At 39.5% G+C, this 24,010-nt stretch overlaps 1 protein-coding gene across 7 annotated transcripts in view; it reads right to left on the bottom strand.

The window, feature by feature from the left end:
* Positions 1–23,015, bottom strand: part of LCORL (ligand dependent nuclear receptor corepressor like) — a 185,847-nt gene extending 162,832 nt beyond the window's left edge. For 6 of the 7 annotated variants that reach the window (XM_030801150.1, XM_030801152.1, XM_030801153.1 and 3 more), the window contains exon 1: positions 22,738–23,015. In XM_030801150.1, the coding sequence (XP_030657010.1) occupies positions 22,738–22,891 (154 nt within the window). In that variant the 5' untranslated portion in view covers positions 22,892–23,015. Of the gene's footprint in view, positions 1–21,649; positions 21,804–22,737 lie in introns of those variants that run through there. The other variant, XM_030801149.1, reaches the window with a different exon arrangement.
* Positions 23,016–24,010: the final 995 nt, after the last annotated feature.

Below are 24,010 nucleotides of genomic sequence, written 5' to 3'. Positions count from 1 at the left end.
TGAAGGACTTTTTTTTTTCTAAATTAAAATAACGATAAAAACTATAGTACATGTTCGGACATGGTGTTCATGCCTGTAATCCCAGAAGTTTGAGGCTAAGGTGGGTGGATCCCTTGAGCTCACGAGTTCAAGACCAGAATGGGCAACATAACGAAACCCTGTCTCTGCAAAAACTACAAAAATTAGCCAGGCATGGGTGCACATCGGGAAACTTAGCTACTCAGGAAGCTGAAGTGGGAGATCACCTGAGACTGACGAGGTCAAGGCTGCAGTGAGCCATCATCACACCACTACACTCTAGCCTGGGTGACAGAGTGAGACCCTGTCTCAAAAAAACAAACAAACAAAAATATATATATAGTAAATACATAATCTAGTAACACATTCACTTATTATCAAGTATTATGTACCGTACATAATTGTATGTGGTATATTTTTGAAGGGCAGTAGATTTGTTTATACTAGCATTACTACAAACACGTGAGTAATGCATTGCACCACAACCATTAGGATGTCTAAGACATCACTAGGAGATAAGAACTTTTCAACTCCATTATAAACTTATGGGACCACCCTCTTATATGTGGTCTGTTGTTGACCAAAATGTCTTTACGTAGCACATGACTGTACAAATAAGTAACTTGCAAGAGTAATCAATTTTTAAGGCAAAAGAAACTCAAAAGCGCAATAAACTATAAACTCTGGTTTATCTCAGTGACTTAATTTAACCTAAATTCAGTGACAATTTGGTAAGAAGAAATTGTTTTAAGGACACTAATAGGTGGGAAGTAGGGAAAGAAAGTCAATGTTCCTTAAAATCTCAGTTCATTTTTGATACGATTTCTCAGTCTTTTTGGCAGTTTCCAAATGTCTTTTGGCAATTTTCAACACTCAAGACCACCCATGAAGAGCACATACTAAGTCCGCTACAAATAAGGTTGTTAAATGTCCCCCAAGTTATAAAAACAATGTCCAGAAATACTTTATACAATAGCTGTGGGGTAGAATGAGTGTACAAAAGGGACAAGATGCCTGGCACATTAAAAAATTTTAGCATAATTTAACAATAACCCATTTTAAGGTAACTGCACATCTAACTGAACAAAACAGAGAGTAACAAAGTTTATTACCCAATTTCCATTAGATTTGTGGTTTTTTTTTTTTGCACTGAGTGAATGTATTAAAAATTCATTCACTCAACAAATATTTATGTATTTGGTAAGTGCCAGAAAGATAGGGAAGGGGAAAATATGGTACATTTCTTTGTGGACACACACACATACACTTTGAACTTGGTGAGAAAAAAGCAAGCAGACAATTAAAAAATAGCATAAATGCTTATGATAAAGGAAACAGTGATTATCACTGCACAAAGAAGGGAGCAAATCTCAAACTTGGAGAGGCTAAGAAAGGATTCCTGGAAAAAGTGAAATCTACACAACTAAAACGAAGTTTAAAAATATTCCAGGAGTTGAATCAAAATTAAGAATGTATAATGTCTAAGAATGTTCATTGCATTGTTTCTAACGTAAAATGAAAACAACCTAAATATCCTTCAAAGATAAATGTTTTGATATAGTTACATATTAGATTATAGGGCATTAAAAGTGAATGAACTATATCTATAGGCAACCACATGAATGAATTACATAAAATACTGAGTTAAAGAAGCTAAACACAAAATATATACTACATAATCCCATTTCAAAGTTTCCCAAAACAGGCACAAATAATGTACTGTGTTAAAAAGTCAGAATACTATTCATATTTTACAGGGAGTGGGAGAGATCAGTGACTGGATGGGGATATGAAGAGACTTCTGGGGGTTCCATTTCTTGATCTGGTGGTGGTTATAAGAGCATGTTCACTTTGTTCACTGAGGTGTAAGATCATGATCTGATACATTTTTTCCATGTGGTTCTATTTAGAAACAACAGTTTAAAAAAAGTAGCAACGGAGCAGCAGCTACTGTAATCCAGAAAGAAAACAAATATGCAAAAGCCCACAGGCACAGTGCTTGAGAATCCAAAAAGAGTTCAAGCTGAGTGAGTTGGCTCACACCTATAATCCCAGCACTTTGGGAGACCAAGGTGGGAGGACTGATTGAACCTAGGTGTTTGAAGCTGCAGTGAGCTATGACAGCACCACTGCACTCTAGCCTGGGCAACAGAGTGAGACCCTGTTTCATAAACAAACAAACAAAAACCGAAAAGGATTCAGTGTATGCTAAAGACAATGCCTATACTCAAGATTATTGTGAGGATTAAAGGATATAATACATATAAAGCATATACCTGGCATAAGTATTAATAAGTTGTCAATAAAAGCTGCTATTATTACCATACTACAATTACTCTGCTACTGATAGGCTCTTTGATTGCAGTGCTCAAAGTAGAATGAAAAACAGAAGCAGTACAGAGCGAGAAGGCTATGCTGAGCTTTCTAAGCCATATTATAAATTTAAGACTTTATCCTAAGGTCAATGGAGGAACCAATGAAGATTTTTATTCAGGGGTAATATGAACACATTTGAATTTAGAAAAGTTATTCAATAAAAGAACTTAAAAAAAGAAGTCAAGAAGAAAGGGGCTATCAACATTCTTGCAGAGAAAGGTTCAGTATAAAGAAAGAAAGAATGAAAGACAGAGAAAGGCACAGATCTAGAAATCAGTATGCAACTATTTTTGAGAACACAGCTCGTAAATTTTGCAAGGTTACACAGGTAATAAGTGACATCTATAATGTGAACATAAGGTGTTAACTCCAAGATCACAATTCACTACAAAATCACAATGAAATATATTTTATGGATTTTAATTCTACACAAATAGCAACAGGGCATTCTCCTTAACTGTTCATTAAAATAAAACAAAAAATTTAAAAAAAAAAAGTCTCCCAGAATCATTATACTTGTTACTAACTACAAATTATATACATATATGGAAATAGATAGTCCTATACACACATCTATATATCTATATCCATCCACACACATATGTTTGTTTCTCTAAAATTCAGATTTTCCAAGGCATAATTTGGTATGGATCTTTAATAAACACCCAGGACATAAGTACCAAATTATCATGAGTGCTGACAAATACTATAACGCTAATGTGAAAACATTTTCATTAAGTTATGGTTATTTCAACAACCAAGTAAGATGAATGCTCTGAGGGCTTTCTACCCATTAGTTACATCATTGTTAATTTGGTGGCTCTACAAGACTGAAAAACAATGAACCACTGTTCAGCATATGCTATGGGTCTATAATAAGCAATATCTTCTTTGGTTTGCTTCATGAATGTAAACTGTCAGATACATCCAAGACATAAACAATGCTTTCTTACTGGATTTTAGAGTTACTCAAAACGCATTTCATATATAAGCTGCTCTCATCAGCACCACTCCCGCCTCTCACAAAAGAAAAAAAAAAACCTTCTGGGTTCTAGAACTTAAATTTTTTGGTTTATAACTAAACCATGTAGTACAAACAAAAATAGTTAATATTAAGCTAAAAGCAACAGTAAGACAACATGTCATGATGTTAATACTTTTCACCTTCTGTTGTAAATTTACAACTCCAAGAAAATGTGTAATTTGGGTTTATTCACATGAGAACATGGAATGAATTACAGTACATCAGACGACCAACATATAAAATGTTTGGACTGATAATTTTTATATTAATAATTAAGCCAGAATTTGTTATATTGTTAAAGCTAGGTCACAGAAACATTGAGATTCATTATGCTTTATCCTATTTTTGTACATATTTAAAATTGTCCATGATGATTTTTAAAGCCCAAGTCTTCATATATTCTCTTGGGAAGGTATTCTCTCAGGAAAGCTTTTGATTTCTCCAAAGAAAGAGTAATCAGAGTTTGCATGGGGTTGGTATAAAACAGAACTGCACCAGTAAGTTCACTAAACAGAATGTAGAAAGTGGCAGCTCTATCAATCCCACTGCTTAAAAACAAACTTAAATATCAGTTTAATCCCAATTAGCAACAGAATAAGAACCAAAGTCCACAGGACAATATATATTTTTTTAAATCACAATCTGACCTCAAGCCAACTTTTGTACAGCCATGGTTTCTGCCACATTGCAAATTTGGGGGGTGCTATAATTTTCGAAGAACAGAATATATCATACCTCCGTGCTTTTGTCCTTGGTGCAGAAGTCATTAAAGGTTGAGAGTAGAGCAAAGTACTTAAACAAATTTTTCTTTGGACCATGGAAGACTAAACTAGAGAGAATAAAAGGAGAAGACAGGAAGCCATATAAGAATTTTTTGCAGCCGTCTAGGTAAGAAATGAGGCTGACTTCAACTGGAGTGAAAATAAAGAGAAATGAATAGGTTTAAGATATACTTGAAAACATAATTAATTGGTGGATTGGCAGAGGAGATGAGAAGGAAGATAAGTAAATGATGACTTTCAGGTGTTTGACTTGTGAAATTAGGTACGTTGGGATAAAGAATACCAGAGAAACAGACTTTGTATTTGGTAGAGGGACATCAAGAGTTAACTTTTAGGTATGTTACATATTAGGTTGGTGCAAAAGTAACTGCAGTTTTTGCCATCGAAAGTACTGGCAAAATATCCTAATATTAGAATAACTGAGAGACATACAAGCGGAGAGAGATCAAGTAAGTTAAATATTGGGATAGGTAACTGGTAGGGAGATAGAGAAATGAAGATCAAGGAAGTGTTTTAGGTTTTAAGATGTAATCACTATATGTCAAAGCTACAGGGGTCTAAGACCTACAATTTTGAACCACCTTATGATCACTCTATCAACTGAAAACTGACTTGAGGTGCAACTTTTCCAAATAACATTTGTTATTAAATTATTCAACATATCACATAAAAATACTACATAAAGTTACTCAGTTTATCTTGGCTAAATTTTCCTGACAGAATAAGTGATCAAACCTGGGGGAGGGGCGCACCACACACCCAACAATAAAGTCCAAAGCCACCTGTGGATCTTCAAATGTTAAGAATGCAAGAATGCAGAGGTGCTACATGCATTCCTGCAGCAGAAACACAAGAGCTTTTGAACCAAAGCACAGAACTTATAAGTAGAAGGGAACTCCATTCTATGATTGCTTTCTCTGGGAAGTATTGCTGTACATATCCTTGCAATGACTGGCTTTAAGACAAACTAGCAAATGTGTTGATCCGATTTCAGTCTCTATATACTGACTCTACCTACCACATATACTATATGAAAATACACGTATTATGTGTATTTTCTATAGTATATGAAAATACACGTATTTTCTATACTATATGAAAATACACGTATTATGTGAAAACATATTATTCATATATGGATTTCACATTGTACTAGCCCATTTTCACGCTGCTAATAAATACATATCCAAGACTGGGCAATTTAAAAAAGAAAGCAGTTTATCAGACTTACAGTTCCATGTGGCTGAGGAAGCCTCACAGTCATGGCAGAAGGTGTAAGGCACATCTCAGAAGGTGGCAGACAAGAGAAGAGCGCTTGTGCAGGGCAACGTCCCTTTTTAAAACCATCAGATCTCATGAAACTCATTCACTATCATGAGAACAGAACAGGAAAGACCCATCCCCATAATCCAATCACCTCCCACCAGGTTCCTATCATGATACGTGGGAATTGTGGGAATTACAATTCAAGATGAGATTTCGGTGGGGAAACAGCCAAACCATATCATTCCACCCTGGCCCCTCCTAAATCTCATGTTCTCACATTTCAAAACCAATCATGCCCTCCCAGCAGTTCCCCTGCAAAGTCATAACTCATTTCAGCATTAACTCAAAAGTCCACAGTCCCACATCTCATTTAAGGCAAGTCCCTTCTGCCTATGAACCTGTAAAATCAAAAGCAAGTTGGCAGATATGATGGGGGAAACAGACATTGGGTAAATAGAGCCACCACAAATGGGAGAAATTGGCCAAAACAAAGGGGCTACAGGCCCCATGCAAGTCCGAAATCCAGCAGGGCAGTCAAATCTTTGTTTTTTTTAGATGGAGTTTCACTCTTGTTAGCCAGACTGGGGTGCAATGGCATGATCTTGGCTCACTGCAACCTCCACCTCCTGGGTTCAAGCGATTCTCCTGCCTCAGCCTCCCGAGTAGCTGGGATTACAGGTGCCTGCCACCACACCCAGCTAATTTTTTGTATTTTTAGTAGAGACGGGGTTTCACTATGTTGGCCAGGCTGGTCTCGAACTCCTGACCTCAGGTGATCCACCGCCTCAGCATCTCAAAGTGCTGGGGTTACAGGCGTGAGCCACCACACCTGGCTAGCAGTCAAATCTTGAAGCTCAAAAATGATCTCCTTTGACTCCGTGTCACACATCCAGGTCACACTGGATGGGTTCCCATGGTCTTGGGCAGCTCTGCCCCTGTGGCTCTGCAGGGTACAGCCTCCCTCCCAGCTGCTTTCACAGGCTGATGTTGAGTGTCTGCAGCTTTTCCAGGCACACTATGTAAGCTGTCAGTGGATCTACCATTCTGGGGTCTGGAGGACAACGGCCCTCTTCTCACAGCACCACTAGGCAGTGTCCCAGCAGGGACTCTGGGCTCTGACCCCACATTTCCCTTGCACACTGCCCTAGCAGAGGTTCTCCATGAGTGCCCAGCCCCTGCAGTAAACTTCTGCCTGTGCATCCAGGCATTTCCACACATCTTCTGAAATCTAGGCAGAGGTTCCCTAAACCTAATTCTTGACTTCTGTGCACTCACAGGCTCAACACCACGTGGAAGCTGCAAAGGCTTGGGGCTTGCATCCTCTGAGGCCACAGCCCGAGCTCTATGTTGGCCCCTTTCAGTAACAGCTGGAGTGGCTTGGACGCAGAGTACCAAGTCTCTATGCTGCACAGAGACAGGGACCATGGATCCGGCCCATGAAACCACTTTTTCCTCCTACGCCTCTGGGCCTGTGATGGCAGGGGCTTCCGTGAAGACCTCTGACATGCCCTGGAGACAATTTCCCCACAGTCTTGGGGATTAACATTTGGCTCCTCATTACTCATGCAAATTTCTGCAGTGGGCTTGAATTTCACCTCAGAAAATGGAACTTTCTTTTTTTCACATTGCCAGACTGCAAAATTTCCAAACTTTTATGCTCTGTTTCCCTTTTCAAACCAAATGCCTTTAACGGCACCTAAGTCACCTCTTGAATGCTTTGCTGCTTAGAAATTTCTTCTGCCAGATACCCTAAATCATCTCTGTCAAGTTCAAAGTTCCACAAATCTGTATAGCAGGGGCAAAATGCTGCCAGTCTGTTTGCTAAAACATAAAGAGTCACCTTTGCTCTAGTTCCCAACAAGTTCTTCATCCCCATCTGAGACCACCTCAGCTTGGATCTTATTGTTCAGAACACTATCAGCATTTTTGTCAAAGCCATTCAACAAATCTCTAAGAAGTTCCAAATTTCCCCACATTTTCCTGTCTTCTTCTAAGCCCTCCAAACTATTCAACCTCTGCCTGTTACCCAGTTCCAAAGTCACTTCCACATTTTCAGGTATTTTTTCAGCACCGCCCCACTCTACTGTTACCAATTTACTGTATTAGTCCATTTTCACACTGCTGATAAAGACACACCCAAGACTGGGTAATTTACAAAAGAAAGAGGTTTATAGGATTTACAGTTCCACATGGCTGGGGAAGCCTCAGTCATAGTGGAAGGTGAAAGGCACATCTCAGATGGTGGCAGACAAGAGAAGAGAGCTTGTGCAGGGAAAGTCCCCTTTTTAAAACCATCGGATCTCGTGAGACTCACTCACTATCACAAGAACAGCACAAGAAAGACCCATTCCCCATAATTCAATTACCTCCCACCAGTTTCCTCCCATGATATGTGGGAATTGTAGGAGTTACAATTCAAGATGAGATTTGGGTGGGGACACAGCCAAACCATATCACATATATTATTATTATATATTATATGAAAATACAATGCTCTATATCCTACTCTGGATAGTGGTCCCATAATCCAGTTAGACCTCCTAAGCAGAAGCTTGGAAATGATCCTCTGTTCTTTCTCCTTTTTTCTGTATGGCCATATCTAATCAACAATTAAAATCTGTTTATTGTAACTCCTCTTGTAATAGTCTCCCCCTCTTCTCTGTTTCCACTACTACTCTTAGTTCAGACCCTCAAAACTTGCTTGGTCTATCTTGACATCTCCTGATTTGCCTGTTATATTCTCCATACTAGCAGAGTAATCTTATAAAACCACAAATTAAACTATATCACTCCCATGCTTAAAATTCGTCAATGGTTTTTCTCCACCTATAGTGTGAGTTAATTTCCTTTTCTGTAAAGTAGGATAAAAAATATAGTTCCTGTCTTATAAGACAGTTATGGAAATCAAATAAATTCTCAGTATAAGCACTTAATGCCTAATCCACAGTAAAATAATTTAAAATAATTACTACTATATCCTGCTTACATGTTTCTTCATGATTCAATTAAACAAACTATCTTTTCTCATTTCCCACAATCATCTTATGATTGTTCATGGACTCATATAAGGAAATCTCACCATTCCCCTCCTTTATGCTACAAATTTAATATTGTATATGCTCCTATTATCGCATTTATAGTATTCTGTAGTCAGAGAGCCTTGTTTTCCCCAGGAGATTGTGCTTCATGAAGACAATCTAATTCACCTGAGTCTCCTAGTACACTGCCCTATCCATAAATAATTACTGAAAAAAATTATGAGGAAGAAAATCTAAGCAAAAGGATTTTAGCAGATGGCCATGCTTCTTTCAACACTGAAAATACTATTATTCTTTATATAAAATAAAGGGGGCAATTTTAGAATGGGTCTGAGGAATGAGTAGGTCAGCAGAAACTCACTCTGACAGAGGATGAAAGGATCTGTGGGCTCAGACTGTTAAGAGTGAAAAGTTAGACAAGCAAGCTAATATGTACTCATAGGCAAATTCTATTCTATTTATGTGCTATGCCAGAACACAAATACTAAAAGGTTAAGAAAGCAAAGAAGAAAAAAGTAATCATTGGGCTGATGCCAAAAGAGTAGTATGTAAAAAAACATACAGGATTTTACCAAGAAACTACTTTTCCAGACCCTAAATTGGCACAGATAAGTACAAGGAAAGGAAGGTTAAAATGAAACAATTAGCTATATCCTATTAATTCATCTGCCATTCTTGGGGAAAGTTCAAAAGAGATGGAAAGGTATTGCTCATCATTCTTAGAATTAGGATAGAAGGTAACTTTATATCCAAACTAAAATTTAACACTGCAAGTCTGTGCTATGGAAAAGCCTTGCCCACTAACTCCATGTTCTCATCATCATCCATTCCCAGCTGTAAAAGCAAGAAAAAAATTAGTGGATATTTTCTCTGATTAACTCATCACAGGGGAATCCTTATCTCTGACACCATGCATTCAAATACACAAGTCCCTGTTCTCTCTCACTCCAGGACAGGAATAAAAGGCTGAGGAGGCCTAAACCCAGAATACTTTTTCCCACCCCTGAAACTTAAGTTCTAAAATAAAACGAAAACAGCACTACTAAAGTTTTAGATGTAACAATCTGACCAGAATGGATGAGACTTGCTAATTTTTAAATGAGGTTTGACCTGGTATAGTGGTTAAGACTGGATGTGAATTCTACTTTTGTATTTGCTAGGCAGAAAGACTTGGGCAAGTCACTTAGCCTCTCTAAGCCTGAATTTTCTCATTTGTAAAATGAAGATAAAAATTGTACTATTTCATATGGAAAATTATATGTGATAATACATATAAAAACTTAGAATCTGCCTAATACATGGTAAGCACTCAATAAACATTATCTATCATTATTTCAAGGGGCAATTCTTGGTGCTGGAAAATCTGTAAGACAACATGTATATTACTAACTATGGTAGTTAGGGCTGAAAGTGATTAATTCACAAGAACATACACAGACTAATGACACTGTTTTTAAATACTTTTATGTTTTAACAATCTTTAACTTAAAAAAAAAAGTTTTAAGTATAGTAAGGAAGACTTTTATCTTCCCAACCATTTGAGAGTAAATGTCTACATAATGACCCACCACTCTTGAATTCTTAGTATTTCCCAATTCTCTCACAAAACCAAGCATTAAAATCAGGAAATTAACGGTAATACATTATGCTCACTGCTACCGTAGTGCCACTGCTCCTAAGCTCCTTCTCAATGACCAGTATAGGGCGTGTGTATGTATACATACACATATATTTCTATATCTATATATGATGAAAACCATGAGTTCGCACAAGTACTTCATTTCCTATCCAACACCACAGACAGCATTCTAGTTTTCCCTACTTTCATATTAGTAACTCCCTTCTCAGACAATGAGAAGCGTGGCTCCCATTATTCTTAATACTGATTTATGTGATCAGTCTCCATGTATGTAACCAATCTCCCACTGTAGCTGTCCCTTTCCCTACACGGACACCCTCCTCACCTCTCTTGGCCCCAAAATCCCTACCCCGTGTATATAATCTCCTCACCCTGTTCAGGTCCCTATTCCTCATGCCTGGCATCCCTCCTACAAGAATATCCTCCCTACACTGCTCAGGCTATGAAATCCCATATTGTACCAAGCCTCCACTGAGAGGCCTTCCTCCCTTTACCCTCAGGCTCTAACACCTTGGACTCAGATACCTCTATGTATGGACTCCCTCCTCATGTCACTTGAGCCTCAATATACCTCCACCAGGCTGCAATCCTACATGGGTCACTCCCTACCCCCTGCTATCTACTGGGGCCCTGAGAGCTCATGCAGGGTGACATCCCACCCCAAGTAGATGTCCTCCTTGCTGGGACCAGCTGACCTTCCCCCATACCAGGCCACTCTCCTTCACAGATACCGTATCACCCTGCTTGGGCTCCAATACCCTGCCTTAGCATGCCTTCCAATGGAGAGGTGCTACTTACCCTTCATTCCATCAACCCCCATGGACACTCTCCTCACCCTATCAGGTTCCGAGATCCCACTCCTCTTAAATGACAATGTGGCTCTGCCTCCCACGCATCCCACCCAGTGTGGATACCTACCCTTGTTTTCTCCCACTTGATGTTTTAGTACTGAGCTGTTCAGAAAGGGAGGAGGAAGAAGACATTGAAGAACAATTAATTATATTTAAAAAAAAAAGAGACACCAGTGAATAAACTGTGTAAGCACCTATAATCAAAGCTAATTAAAACAATAATCTATTTGTCAGAGTACCTGCTTTTTTTCCACATAAACAGTGCTCTATTCTTTTATACTAATTCCTTCTAAGTTTAAAAAGTTAATTGAAAATTATAATACAGAAGAGAGCACTGGGTTTCTTTCTAACCAAACATGCATTTTACTTAAGTATCTTACATAGGCCTGTGGAAAATCTAGTTAATTTAAAAAGAAGAAAAAACCCTACTAATTTTGAGTTTAAAAAATACAGTTGTTCCAAACACTAAAATATACATAAATGTGTGTATGGTTGCATATATATATGTGTGTGTGTGTCTGTGTGTATCTATATGTATGTATATATGTATGTATGTGTGTATATATATATTTCAGATGGAGTCTTGCTCTGTTGCCCAGGCTGGAGTGCAGTGGCACGATCTCGGCTCACGGCAACCTCCGCCTTCCAGGTTCAAGCCATTCTCCTGCCTCAGCCTCCCGAGCAGCTGAGATTACAGGCACCTGCCACCACGCCTGGCTAATTTTTGTATTTTTAGTAGAGACAGGGTTTCACCATGTTGGCCAGGCTGGTCTTGAGCTCCTGACCTCATACAATCTGCCTGTCTCAGCTTCCCAAAGTGCTGGGATTACAAACGTGAGCCACCGGGCCTGGCCATAACATATTTTTTAAAATATCCAGAACAAGTGAATTTGACTTGTTTTCAGGATATTAACAGTTGTATTGTTTCCAGTACACTTACCCCCAGATACAACCCTGCAAAAATTAACAGCCATGATTGTTATAATACCTTTCCCTTGCTCCTGGTTTCTATGAGGAAGGATGCATCAAAAGCACAACCTGAGCCTCTTTTTACCCTTAGGTAGTAAAGTGAATTATCCGATTGGTGATTCTGGATTTGAGGAAGAGCTCAGTTCTGTTCCTCTTGCCCCTGGGGTTGAGCTTTCAAAGGAGAACAGACCTCCAAAGACTCATATTCGGCTCTGCTTCTCTACTGAGCCTAGGACTGGATGGATAAGTCAGCCTATGCCAGACCACCTGACTCCCCCATCAAGCTATTCCTCTAACCTGGCCTATATCGGTAACAGAAAGATTATTTTGGCTTCCATCTTTCTCCTTGTTTTATTTCTCAAGTTGTTCAGAGCCCAAGCAGAATGTCTTAATACATTGAAGTGAATGAAGACTGCTCATTTTCCCAGTTTTGATTTAAAAGGGCTGCTTTAATTTGAGCTTCTTAAAACTATTGCAAACAAAAAGCCCTGAAACCTGCACCAACAACAGATGTTCCAAATGAAAATAAGCTGACTTATCTGATCATGCTTATTACCCGTTTAAAAAAAAAAAAACTTCAAAGGCTTATAATTTCCCCCTTGTAGAAGCCATAATTTATACTTCCAGTCCTACTTTCTGCTGCTACCCTATAAACCAAAGGCACTGTAATGCTAAATATTTTCAGAATATATCACTATTTATACTTAAATATAGTTGTTTATACTATCTCTGCCCATTCCCTCCACTCTACTTTCCTGCTGTATCCTTTATCCCAGAGATCAGCAAACTATGGTTTATAGGCCAAATCCACCTATTTTTATAAATAAATGTTACTGAAACACAGCCACGCTTATTAATTTATGTCTTTCTTTTGCACTACAACAGTGGAGGTGAGTAGCTGCAATAGAGACCAGATGGCCCACAAAGCCTAAAACATTTACTGTCTGGCCCTTTAGAGAAAAAGTTTGCCAATCCTTGCTTTCACTCAATGTTTTGAATCCTAGTCATTTTGAATCCTTCAAGTCAAAATTAATTGTTCCCACTTCTGTCTTTTCATTACATTACACCAAGTCTAATATTTAACATCCCTGATCATTGTGAACTCTTTAAAAGCAAGGTAAATCCTATTCCTGTGTAAACAGTAAGCTTTTTGAACCACACCACAGTTCCTGTCTTTTCCATAAAATAGAACTCCCACAAACACTTTTCACATTCTTGGGGGAAGTACTTTGGAAGAAACTTGGCTCTTTTCTCTACTACTTATTCAGTCCTCCCAAAAGAAGGAAGAATAACTAATATTGGCAACATCCTTACAGTTGGTCCCTAGTGGGATGTATTAATGTTTTAAAAGTCATTTTTCATTCACGGCCAGGCCTCCTGGCTCACTCCTACCAACAAGCATGGTAAACTCACTAGGGTACAGCTTCCTTGTATTTTAAGAGGCCTGCAGCTCCAGCTGTACTGTCTTTGATAGGCTGGTAAGTTCAATTCAGGGAGTCAGGGAGTAAGGCAACCTAATGTCTAATTTTGGCCTCAGTTCCAAGCCAAGTTCTTCAATGCAACCTTACAATTTTAAAAAGCTAATATTTTGATTTTTTATTCTGAAGTCTATTTCTAGTTCAGAATCCAGTAAAGAAGAAACATAAAATTATACCCCCAAGCAATGGTCACACGTAGGACTCAAGATAATTGATGACTGACAACAGTAAATTAATTGTAGAAAAGAACATTCTTGTAAAATGTGTAATGCACCAATGCTACACATACCACATCTCAGTAACTTGATTAGGAAACTTTTTTGAAGGGAAAAAAAATAAATGTAGAATCCATATTAAGAGATTAAAACCAAGTCTATCCCATTTCTTTATCTAATACATTTGCCTCAGTATTTTGTTACTATCAGCTCTCAGCTTAATGACATTAACACATAAAAGAATCATGGTTATCACTGATACAGAAAAGTATTCCCCATCTTACTAAGTATGGCAAATGGTAATGCCTATCTAAAAAACAAACAACCCTAGACCCCAGATGTCTCCAATTACTGCTCTATTTATCAGTTCTTCCTCAAAATATAGCTCTTAAATTAGTAGTTTACTACAAATGTTATCTCCACTTGCACATATCTTAATTACTTTCTAACCTATTATAATATGGCTGCCATCTCCATCACTACTGAAATTTATCTAGTCAAGGTCACCTAGAGCCAAAAACAATGTACACTTCCCTGTTTCATGGTACTTGACATCCCATCAACACGTAACAATCCCTCCTTATTGTAATATTTTTCTCTCTCCTCTTGGATTTGGTAATACCACTCCCTCCTGGTTTTACTATTCAGCCAGTGACCTTACTTTGAGGTTTCTCTTCTTCTGCCCAAGGAAGGCTAAGATTCCTTAAGGTGTGGTACTGAGTCATCTACTGGTTATACTATCTAAACTATCTTTAATATACTCAAGTTATACTCTAGATATACTGTCCCCTATTCCTAAGTAATCTCATATTTCTGTGGATTTAAATATCATCTTTATGCTGGTAATTTTCTAATTTATACCTTCAGCCCAGATACTACTACTACATAAATATTATAGCATCTTTCATAAGAATAAAAATGGCAAACATTTGAGGACAGATATTATCCCAGTTTCATAGATTTCCATCTGTAAAAAGTGGAATGATTTGTGCCTAATGTTACAATGATAGGGGCTAAGAAGAAACTGGGTTATTTCCATTAAGTCCTTTCTACCACTTGTGAGGACTTGTTAGTTACTGTCCCTAAACAGTTTATAATTTAAACATGAAGACTACTGGACAAAATTACTTCCTATGTGCACACTTTGCACATACTGGTCAGAAAAGAATTGGCCAATTTGAATTAATGGAGAAAGCTCTTAAATTTGCTTTTCAATAAATACTTTAGAAAAGACTCTAGGTCGCAGTTGAATTTTTTTTTTTTTTTTTCTGAGTCTTGGTCGGTCACCTAGGCTGGAATACAGTGGCATGATCTCATGCACTGCAACCTCCGCCTCCTGGGTTCAAGCAATTCTCGTGCCTCAGCCTCCCGAGTAGCTGGGATTACAGGAATGTGCCACCATGCCCAGCTAATTTTTGTATTTTTAGTAGAGATGGGGTTGTGTCATGTTGGCAAGGCTAGTCTCCAACTCCTGGGCTCAAGTGACCCGCCTGACTCAGTCTCCCAAACTGCTGGGATTACAGGGATGGGCCACCATGCCCGGCCTGCAATTTAATTTAAAAGGCGACTGAGGATGCAGGGTAGAAGATATAACTAAAAAGATACTCAAGAATTTGGGGCAATGTGGATAAAAAAGGACAAAAGTCTATGTAAAAGGTTGAGCTGTCTAAAGAAGACACTAGACAAACTGAAGCAGCAGGCTGGTAAACTATGACCAACTAGATAAACATGGCTGGCAGCTTTTATTTCATGAAAAAAAGACAAATGGGAGATACTACAGCTTTGTAAACTATGAAATCAAAGCAGCTACTTTAAACAATGATTTACTATTGGTTGTAAGTCAGACTGAAAGACAGTAAAACCAGCAATGCAGACACTGATATAAACCAGAATCTTATCTGGATCTGTCCTAATGCTTACTGCATTAAAAAAAAAAAAAATTGAATCCATGAGATACTGTAAAGAAGGTAATAATAGCTTGGCAACAGATTAAGGTAAAAAAAGAAGAAAAGTAAGGCACAAATGTAGCAAGCAGGATAGGGTTGCTGCCAATTATGGGGAAACTATATGAAAGGAAAGGAGATGAGATACAGACAATTCCTCATTTTAAGTTTTGTTTTCTATCAAACACAAAAATTCTCAAAACAAAATTTTTATTTTGCTTTAATTAAGAACAAAGTGGTATTCTTCAAATACAAAGATGGCATTATTTTGTTAATCAGTTTTCTACTGGTAGCAGTAGGCTGGTCTGGGCCCCCCATTCACATTCTCTTACCTAGATTGCATTGTGAATAAAAACTCTTGCAAAGATTACTTGATTACAGATTCAGCTCTTAACTATGAACTCTATACAGTTAGGCAGGTCCTTAAAATTTTGGACCTCGGTCCTTGGTGCTCTGTTATCTATCAGCCATGAATGCTAGTCATATATACCAAAAGGAAGGAATACTACTAAAAAGAAAAGAAACTTCCCACCAAAAATGTAGATTATTACCATTGAAAGATGAGATTTAACTAATGAGGAATAAAAAGTTACATAACATAACCAAAAATCTATATATCTTTGTTGCTCCTCCCAAGACTGCACTATGGCAGAAGAATTAAAGACCAGGGTTGGAAGTCAGACAAATGAGAGGAATGTAGAGGACACATAACAGCAATTTATCATGCGCACGGCCAATCAGGAAGCAGCGCACCCATGTAGCCAAACAAGGGATGTAGTATGTGCACAAAGAGGGTATCACACAAAAAAGACTGGTTAAGACCAGTCTGTAGCCCATATCTAACATTTACAAAATACAAAATTACACTCTGCTTGGTTCCAAAGATGGCAGAATTTTACTCTTTCACATATAAAAAGATCCAAGAGTACAGAGAACTTCAAAATTTGAATGCAAAATTCATCAATATGCCTATTTTACAGGAAGACTTGATATATGTCTTAACCATCCAACTACTCATCAGCATCACAGATTCCATTTGTCCAATGCACACTATTAGATGGTGCCACAATTTACATCTTTTAAAATAGAAAACATTTGATAGTGCTTGAAAAAAACAGCTGTATAAACAAAGTCTTTTGGATAGTAGACCCATCCATACCACTCCCATCAATCCAGATTTCTAACTAAATCTACTCTTATGGGGTTTACATGGCAACAGTGACAAGATGAGGGAGAAGTTAGTGGTAAGATAAAGGAGCAGGAGACAAGAAGCATCCAGAAAATAGCAACAAGTTGAATAACAGAAAAAGTAAAATAGAGAGTAGACACTGACAAAAAGTAACTTCAAGATGATCTAGTATAAATTTTTTAAATGAGCTAAAAATAATTTATTGTATTCAGTTACCACATAGCCAAAAGATTCCTTTCGGTATCAAAGGCCTTCCTGGTATCATACATAAAAAGCCAGGATTAGACTAAGTGATACCCTGTGATTCTAAAACTATAATTCTGTGGCTCTAGAATAGTCTAGAATACAGACCATTCAAGCCCTTACTCTCTTTTCTTTAACATGTTCCATGATCTTTTCACTGTTCATCAGGATTCCTACCAGAAAGAATCTATTGACAAAAACGTTAAGAGTTCAAAGCTGCCAATAACCTGTGTAAACCAATCGTAATACTAGCAAACACTTAGGGAATGCTTTCTATATGATAGACACATATCAACATATATTAACACAAAATTAGCAAACAACCTGATTATCTCCAATTTACAGATTAAGAAACTAAAGTATAGACAGGTTAAGCTACTCGTCCACACTGCTAAGTGGTAACGATAGGATTCAAACACAAGTAGTCTAGCTCTAGAATCTTTATGTTTATTTGCTGTTTTATACTACCAAAATAAAAGATTTGAGGAAAAATAAATTAAGCAAAATAAATAGGTTTGGTGATTATTAACAGGCTTTAATTAAGTGGTATCATGGTAATCAAGAGTTGGCTGGAGCAACTACTGTACAGAACTGAACTATGCGAAGTGATAGCCATTTGCTACATATGACTATTAAGGCACCTAAAATGTGTCTAGTCCAAATTGGGATGTGCTATCAATGTAAAATACCTGATTTTGAAGACTTAATATTTTTGAAAAATATAAACTAACTCAATAATTTCTATATGGATTAGTGTTAAAATGATAATATATTTAACACATTAGGATAAATATGCTTTTAAAATGTGGTTATTAGAAGATTTAAATTTACATGTTTTACTTCCATTATATTCTACTGGACAACACTGTTATGTAGGACAGATACTGGAGTTTACAGAATGATTCTAAACCAATCTTTGTCATTCTGTTTTGCTGCTGTGCCCTTAGACAAAATGGTTACAATGATTATCAGCTTCTGTATCATAAAAATCAGGTTTAAAAACAGTCCTAAAACCTACTGCTTAGATTTTGGTATCTAAGTCTATTTTCCACTGAAAAGAATGGAGGTAAATTTGGAAAAGGAGCTCATGCCACAGCTTGGACAGACAAAATACAAAATTAACCTGGAATATCTTGTTTTTGCAGAAATAACACTGGAACCAGCTTGATGAGACACCCATTGGCCAAACCTGGGACAATCTGTGAACCAAAATAATGACAGCAATGGATTTAACCGCTGAATAAAATTAAAAATCCATGAGGTCATACAGATAAAAAGAACAGAATAAATAATGGAGATGGGAAAGATTACCTTATGTCAGAATGTCAACTAATAATTATAGAAGGAATGAAGTCAGATAATCATCAATTGATACTAAAACTTGTGGGTGAAATTTTGATTATACTATGTAAATATACTGTTCCCCAAAATTATTTTTCCACAAATTGCATATTAGTTACAATGAGATAAATAATAACTTTCAGGGATACATATGAGGAATACCAGCTTAACAAAATTTTCAAAGCTAACATCACCAACATTGGTACACACCAACATCATGAATCTCAAGATACGATGTACTAAGAAGGGCAGAACATCTCTTAAGTGGTATTCCTGCCAAAATGCATAACCAATCTAATCACAAGAAAGCAACAGATAAATTCAAATTGAGGGACATTCTACAAAATAGCTGCCCTGTACTTTTAAAAATGTCAAGGTCAAGAAATAGTAAGGTTGACAAAGTGTTCCCGATTAAAAGAGACTAAGGAGACATAATTACCAAATGTAATGCATGATCCTGAAGTGGATCCCAGAATAAGAGGAAAAAAAGCTAACAGAAAAAACAGATAAACAGATATAATTTGAATATGGACTATAAATTAGATAACAGTACATCAGCATTAAATCTTCTGGTTTTAATAACCTCACTATAATTAGGTAAGACAGTATCCTTGTTTTTTAAAAATATACACTGAAGAATTTAGGGGTAAAGAGGTTGATGTCTCTGAATTACTCTCAAATTGTTCTGAAAAAATATAGAGAGATCAGTATAAAGCAAGAGTGATAAACACAGCAAAATGTAAAACAACAAATGTAGGTACACAGGAGTTCTATTCTTCCAACTTTTAAGATTGAAATTACATCAAAATACAAAATTTTTAAATATTGGCCAGTCTCCCACATCAGATATCCTAATGGACTATACAAGTCCTGATGATGTTTAAAAATGTACAGGTGTATTTCTTTTATTCTAGACCTGTTTTAAATTGTATGACTTATCAAATGCTAATTATACATTTCATAAGATCCAGGACTGTATTTGTTATTTCTCAATATCATAGTACTAGGATACTGTTTACCATATCCAATAAGCACTCGAACATTTGTGTCACGAGCTACTGAAAACTATAACACAGTACAGTATACGATAATTATAGAAAAACAGCCAAATCATAAAAAGTACCACAATGTAAATAGAGATATTAATTGAGACAAAAGGTTGTAAGACAACTCTTCAATGAAAAGAAAACTGTGTGGAATGAACCAGAACAGTAGTTAAAAATCTAACATAAAGAGATGAATGCCACAGTTAGAGGAAGGTAAACATCTCATTCCATATTAAGAGTTAAACGTTTACCTTTGTGGCTAACTACAAGCAGTCATGACAACTGAAACAACTTTCTTCTCTATAAAATTAAAATATTATATGAGTTATAAAATGAATCAGATTAAAGAGTTAGGCTAAGAACTGAGATTCAAAATCTCACTAGGGACTCAATACTAATTTGCTGTACAACCCTGAGACGCTGCCTACAATTCCATATCTCACTTAAAATTAAGATGTTTGGATCATTTCTTTTCCCAAAAGGCAAGGATATTATTTTATAAAAATGATTGTAAGCAATGAGAGCACCGAATATTTTATATATATACTGAATATACACATATGTGTACGCATATATATTCACACATGTATACACATGCAAAGGGAAAAAAATATGGCTTTATTATAATATGTTTATAAAGTAATGAATGTAAGGCACATTAATAGCAAAAGGTAAATATCCAAACTCCATTTCATCCCAATGGGATGAAAGCACTATAAATTAGTGCTTAACACCTAAGATGCTAAAAAAGCCCAATCAACAAGTGTATACTCTGTTTAAATGGATGTTATTGTTTATTTTAAAATAACAATGGGGTTCGAGACCAGCCTGGCCAACATGGCGAAACCTAGTCTCTACTAAAAATACTAAAATTAGCTGGGCGTGGTGGCGGGCACCTGTAATCCCAACTATTCATTCGGGAGGCTCAGGCAGGAAAATCGCTTGAATCCAGGAGGCGGAGGTTGCAGTGAGCTGAGATCGCACCACTAACACTCCAGCCTGGGCGACAGAGTGAGACTCCATCTCAATAAATAAATAAATAAATAAGTAACAAAAAATATGAGACAGGTTTTAATAGGGCTTAATTAGGATGGGGACTGTGGGAAACAATTCTCAAATATAGTTAGAAGCCAGGGACAAAATTTCTTTTCACATACGATACAATGTAATCACATATTGCATTAAAAGTGTAATACAGTATTAACTTTCAATGTCTTCCAATTTTACTTGAATATACAAGTAGGTAAGGCAAAAAGATATTCTAGTTCCCTTTTCCATCAAATCCAATGAATTGTGTTTCATTTAAAGTTTGACTATTTTTCAAGCCTATATATTTTTATAATGCAAAGCTATACTTAATGTATCTAAATAAGCAAGAAGATCAGAAAAAAAAAACCAACCAAAATATTCCAAAACATAAAAAGACATTCTCACATCACTTTGTGCCTTGGCAAAACTTAACAGTAATATCATAAGCCAGTGTTGCAATGCTGTCATCCTACCTAATTCTACCTAAATGAGCTCAGTAATTTCTAAATTGGTTTCCAGAAGAGATCTTTACATAAGCAATTATCAAAAACAGTCCATTTTGTATTCAAGAAGCACAAACAACAATATTTAGTTTTTTAAACAATTTATATAAAGAATACCTAGAGGTTTTTTTTTTTACACTTCATAAACTAAAATCACCTATGAATACTTGACTAAAGCTATTTCTCATCATCTTTCCTTAGAGAAGACCAAAATACATTTTTCGTAAGGGCAAAACAAAAGCAGTAAATTACTTAAACATCACTTAAATGCCCCCTAAAGTAACCTTCCTTTCTCGTACATTTTCCTATATTTAACGCGTTCTGCGGTACACATTTCTGAATTGAAATTGTATTAAGTTTAACCTAATACGATCTCTTTTCTACTAGTGAAAAAAAGATCTTAAGACGTTAACCAAACACATGGGAGGCGGGGTCGGGGGTGCGAGGTGGTGCCAGAGCAGATGGAAACAAGGTAAGAGAGTTGTTTTCTTAAGACACTAGGGTTACTCCCCAACTCCAAATGCCAAGATTCACTCGCCAGTAGAGCAAGCTGCTGCCACTATCCACTGCTTACACAATACAACCTTCCTTTCTACCTCTTCCCCTACACTCCCACCCATAACCCCCTTCCAAAACAAACACCCACAATGCGCCCCATTCCATAATCCGTGTTCGCCCCTCTAAGCCCACTAAACCAACCTGCTGGATAACAGCTCTATGCATTCGTCTCATTTAGGCAAAAAAAGGAAAAAAAAAAAAAAAAAGCGACTGCAGCAAGGTAGGGAGTCCCACCATTCCTGTCACCCTAAACAATCCACAGGGTGAGAGCCCCAAGCCCAGAAGTTTGAAGCAAAACGAATCAGATCCAACCAAAAAGAGGGAATTGCAGTTGAATGGTGATGGGAGGTGGGGAGGGCGATGCGTGCGTGTGTGTGTGTGTATGTGTGTGTGCGTGTGTGTGTGTGTAAGGAAGAGTCCATCACATGACAGTGAAAGAGGACCAGAGTCTTCGGGGCGTCCGCAAGCAGAAGGGGGGGAGGGTGTCGTTGCCGTGGCAACACCCCCCGTCCGTCCAGACTTCCAAAGAGGGAGGAAGAACTTCAAATCCCAACCGTCAGCGCTCGAGCGGCTCCTTCTTAAAGGGGTACACACAGCGCCGCCGCCGAGCGCGAGAGGGCAGAGTTGGGCGCCCCCCGCCCCTCGGGCGACGCCCCCGCCGCCCCTCGCCCCCCGCCGGCCCATCCGCGGCTCCCGCCCTGCAAGCGCCCCTGGGTCTCCAGGTCCAGGTCCCCGGGAACTGGCCGCGTCTGCTCACCCGGCCCCGGGCGGCGAGAAGGGGGTGTGTGTGCGCTCGGCGGGGGCGCGGACCAGCCCGCCTTCCTTCGGCCGCCCTGCCCGCCGGCTCCCCTCCGCCAGGGCGCCGACCCACCGGGCCGCTTCCTCCCTCCTGTCAGGGTGGACGGCGGGCGACGGCGGGCAGCGACGGGCGCCGAGGAGTTTCGGGGAGAGCGCGAGCGGGCGGCTTCCTTGGGGGCTCTGCAAGCGGGTCCCAACTAACAGCTCCCGGGAAGCCCAAGAGCTAGGAAGGCGAAAGAGGGCGGACCGCGCCGGGCCAGCAGCCCGCAAGACAAAAGGCGAGCGCCGGGGCCGCCGCGCCGCTCCCATCTCGCTCCCCCACCGAACTAACCCGAACGGGAGATTCAACTAAACCCCTCAGCCACAAACTCCTCGGGCTGCGACAGCGGTCTCTGCGCGGAGCCCGGGGCCCCGGCCCGCGTCTCTCTTACCTACACAGTGCATGAGGCGGTGGCGCCAAGAGTCGAGTTCCCGCCGGAATCCTCTCCTCTCCGCCGCGCACCGAGGGCTCCGGCACTGAGCGGCGGCGGCGGCGGCGGCAGCAGCGGCGGCGGCAGCGGCCATTCTCTCTCTTCCCTTGTCCATCTGCGTCCCGCGTCACGCGCCCTCATTTACATACGAGCAGCGCAGGCACGAGGCAGGGGCGCGAGCCCTCGGCGCGAGCCCCGGAGCGCGCGCCCCCCGGAGGGGGGTTGATTGACACGTGTCACTACCTTCCCTCTGCCCTGCCCTCCCCCTCCCACCGCTCCCTCAGGGAGAGGCGGGGAGGGAGCCAGAGGAGAAGGAAGCAACCTGCCGCTTCCGCTGACCCCGCCTCCCCACCCACTACCCTCCTCCCCCTCCCGCTGGAGTTTACTCAGGCGAGCCATATCGCTCCCGCCGCCCGCGAAAACCCTGAGCGGGAGCCGAGAGACCCGGAGCCCAGCCAGGAACCGGCGTGCTAGTGGAGCGGACTAGCAACGCCTACTTTCTGCCTTCACTACGGGACTCCGACAGTCCGGAGACTTCACTTCCCAGGCTCCATTTCGCCAGGATCCCGAAGCCGAACTTGGCTCCGTGGCGCGTTGCTTGTCGGTCATTGTAGTCCAGAAGAAAGGATCGGGTGTTTTTGTGTTTTTGTGTTTTTTTTTTTTTTTTTTGCCCCCCAGCACTTGGGTTTGCAGGCTGGCCTGCAACTTCTCTGCGCTGCGCCGCGCCGCTGGGGGACTGAGCCTGTCGCTCCCTGCGCCCGAGACCACGCGCTGCCCGGGTGACCGGGTCTGACCCGACTGCTTTAGCTTCCTTAGGCTCCGCGATAGAAGGGTGGTGGAAGCCGCAAGAGTTGTCGGCCCTTGTAGGTTCAGGCTGCGCTTTGTGTTTTAAGTGCTGGAAACTTTCCGGGGTCGCTGTCTTCCTGTCACTCCGCAGGGAAAGGGCAAGCCGGTCATTCGGCTACATCTGGAATAACTGCCAAACGTCCAGAGAGATCCCCGAGTGACTTCAGTATTCAAGGCGAAGAGATCTCGGAAAGCAAGAATATTTGCAAGGACTAGGAAAAAGATGCGGGTTTTTTTTCACTGAAAATTACTTTCAGGGGACTGGGTGTAGCCGGCTGAAAACTGCAGAAGGAAAATTTTCTTTATAAGCTCCTGGAAGGCAGCGACCCACTGAGATCTCTGTACCATGACATCTGTCACTCACTAGACCCTAGTACAGTGCATGACA

Source organism: Nomascus leucogenys, chromosome 20 (genome assembly GCF_006542625.1).
Source record: "Nomascus leucogenys isolate Asia chromosome 20, Asia_NLE_v1, whole genome shotgun sequence".
NCBI lineage: Eukaryota > Metazoa > Chordata > Mammalia > Primates > Hylobatidae > Nomascus > Nomascus leucogenys.
The sequence above is the reverse complement of the archived record's forward strand: the minus strand, read 5'-3'. Positions and strand labels throughout refer to the sequence as shown.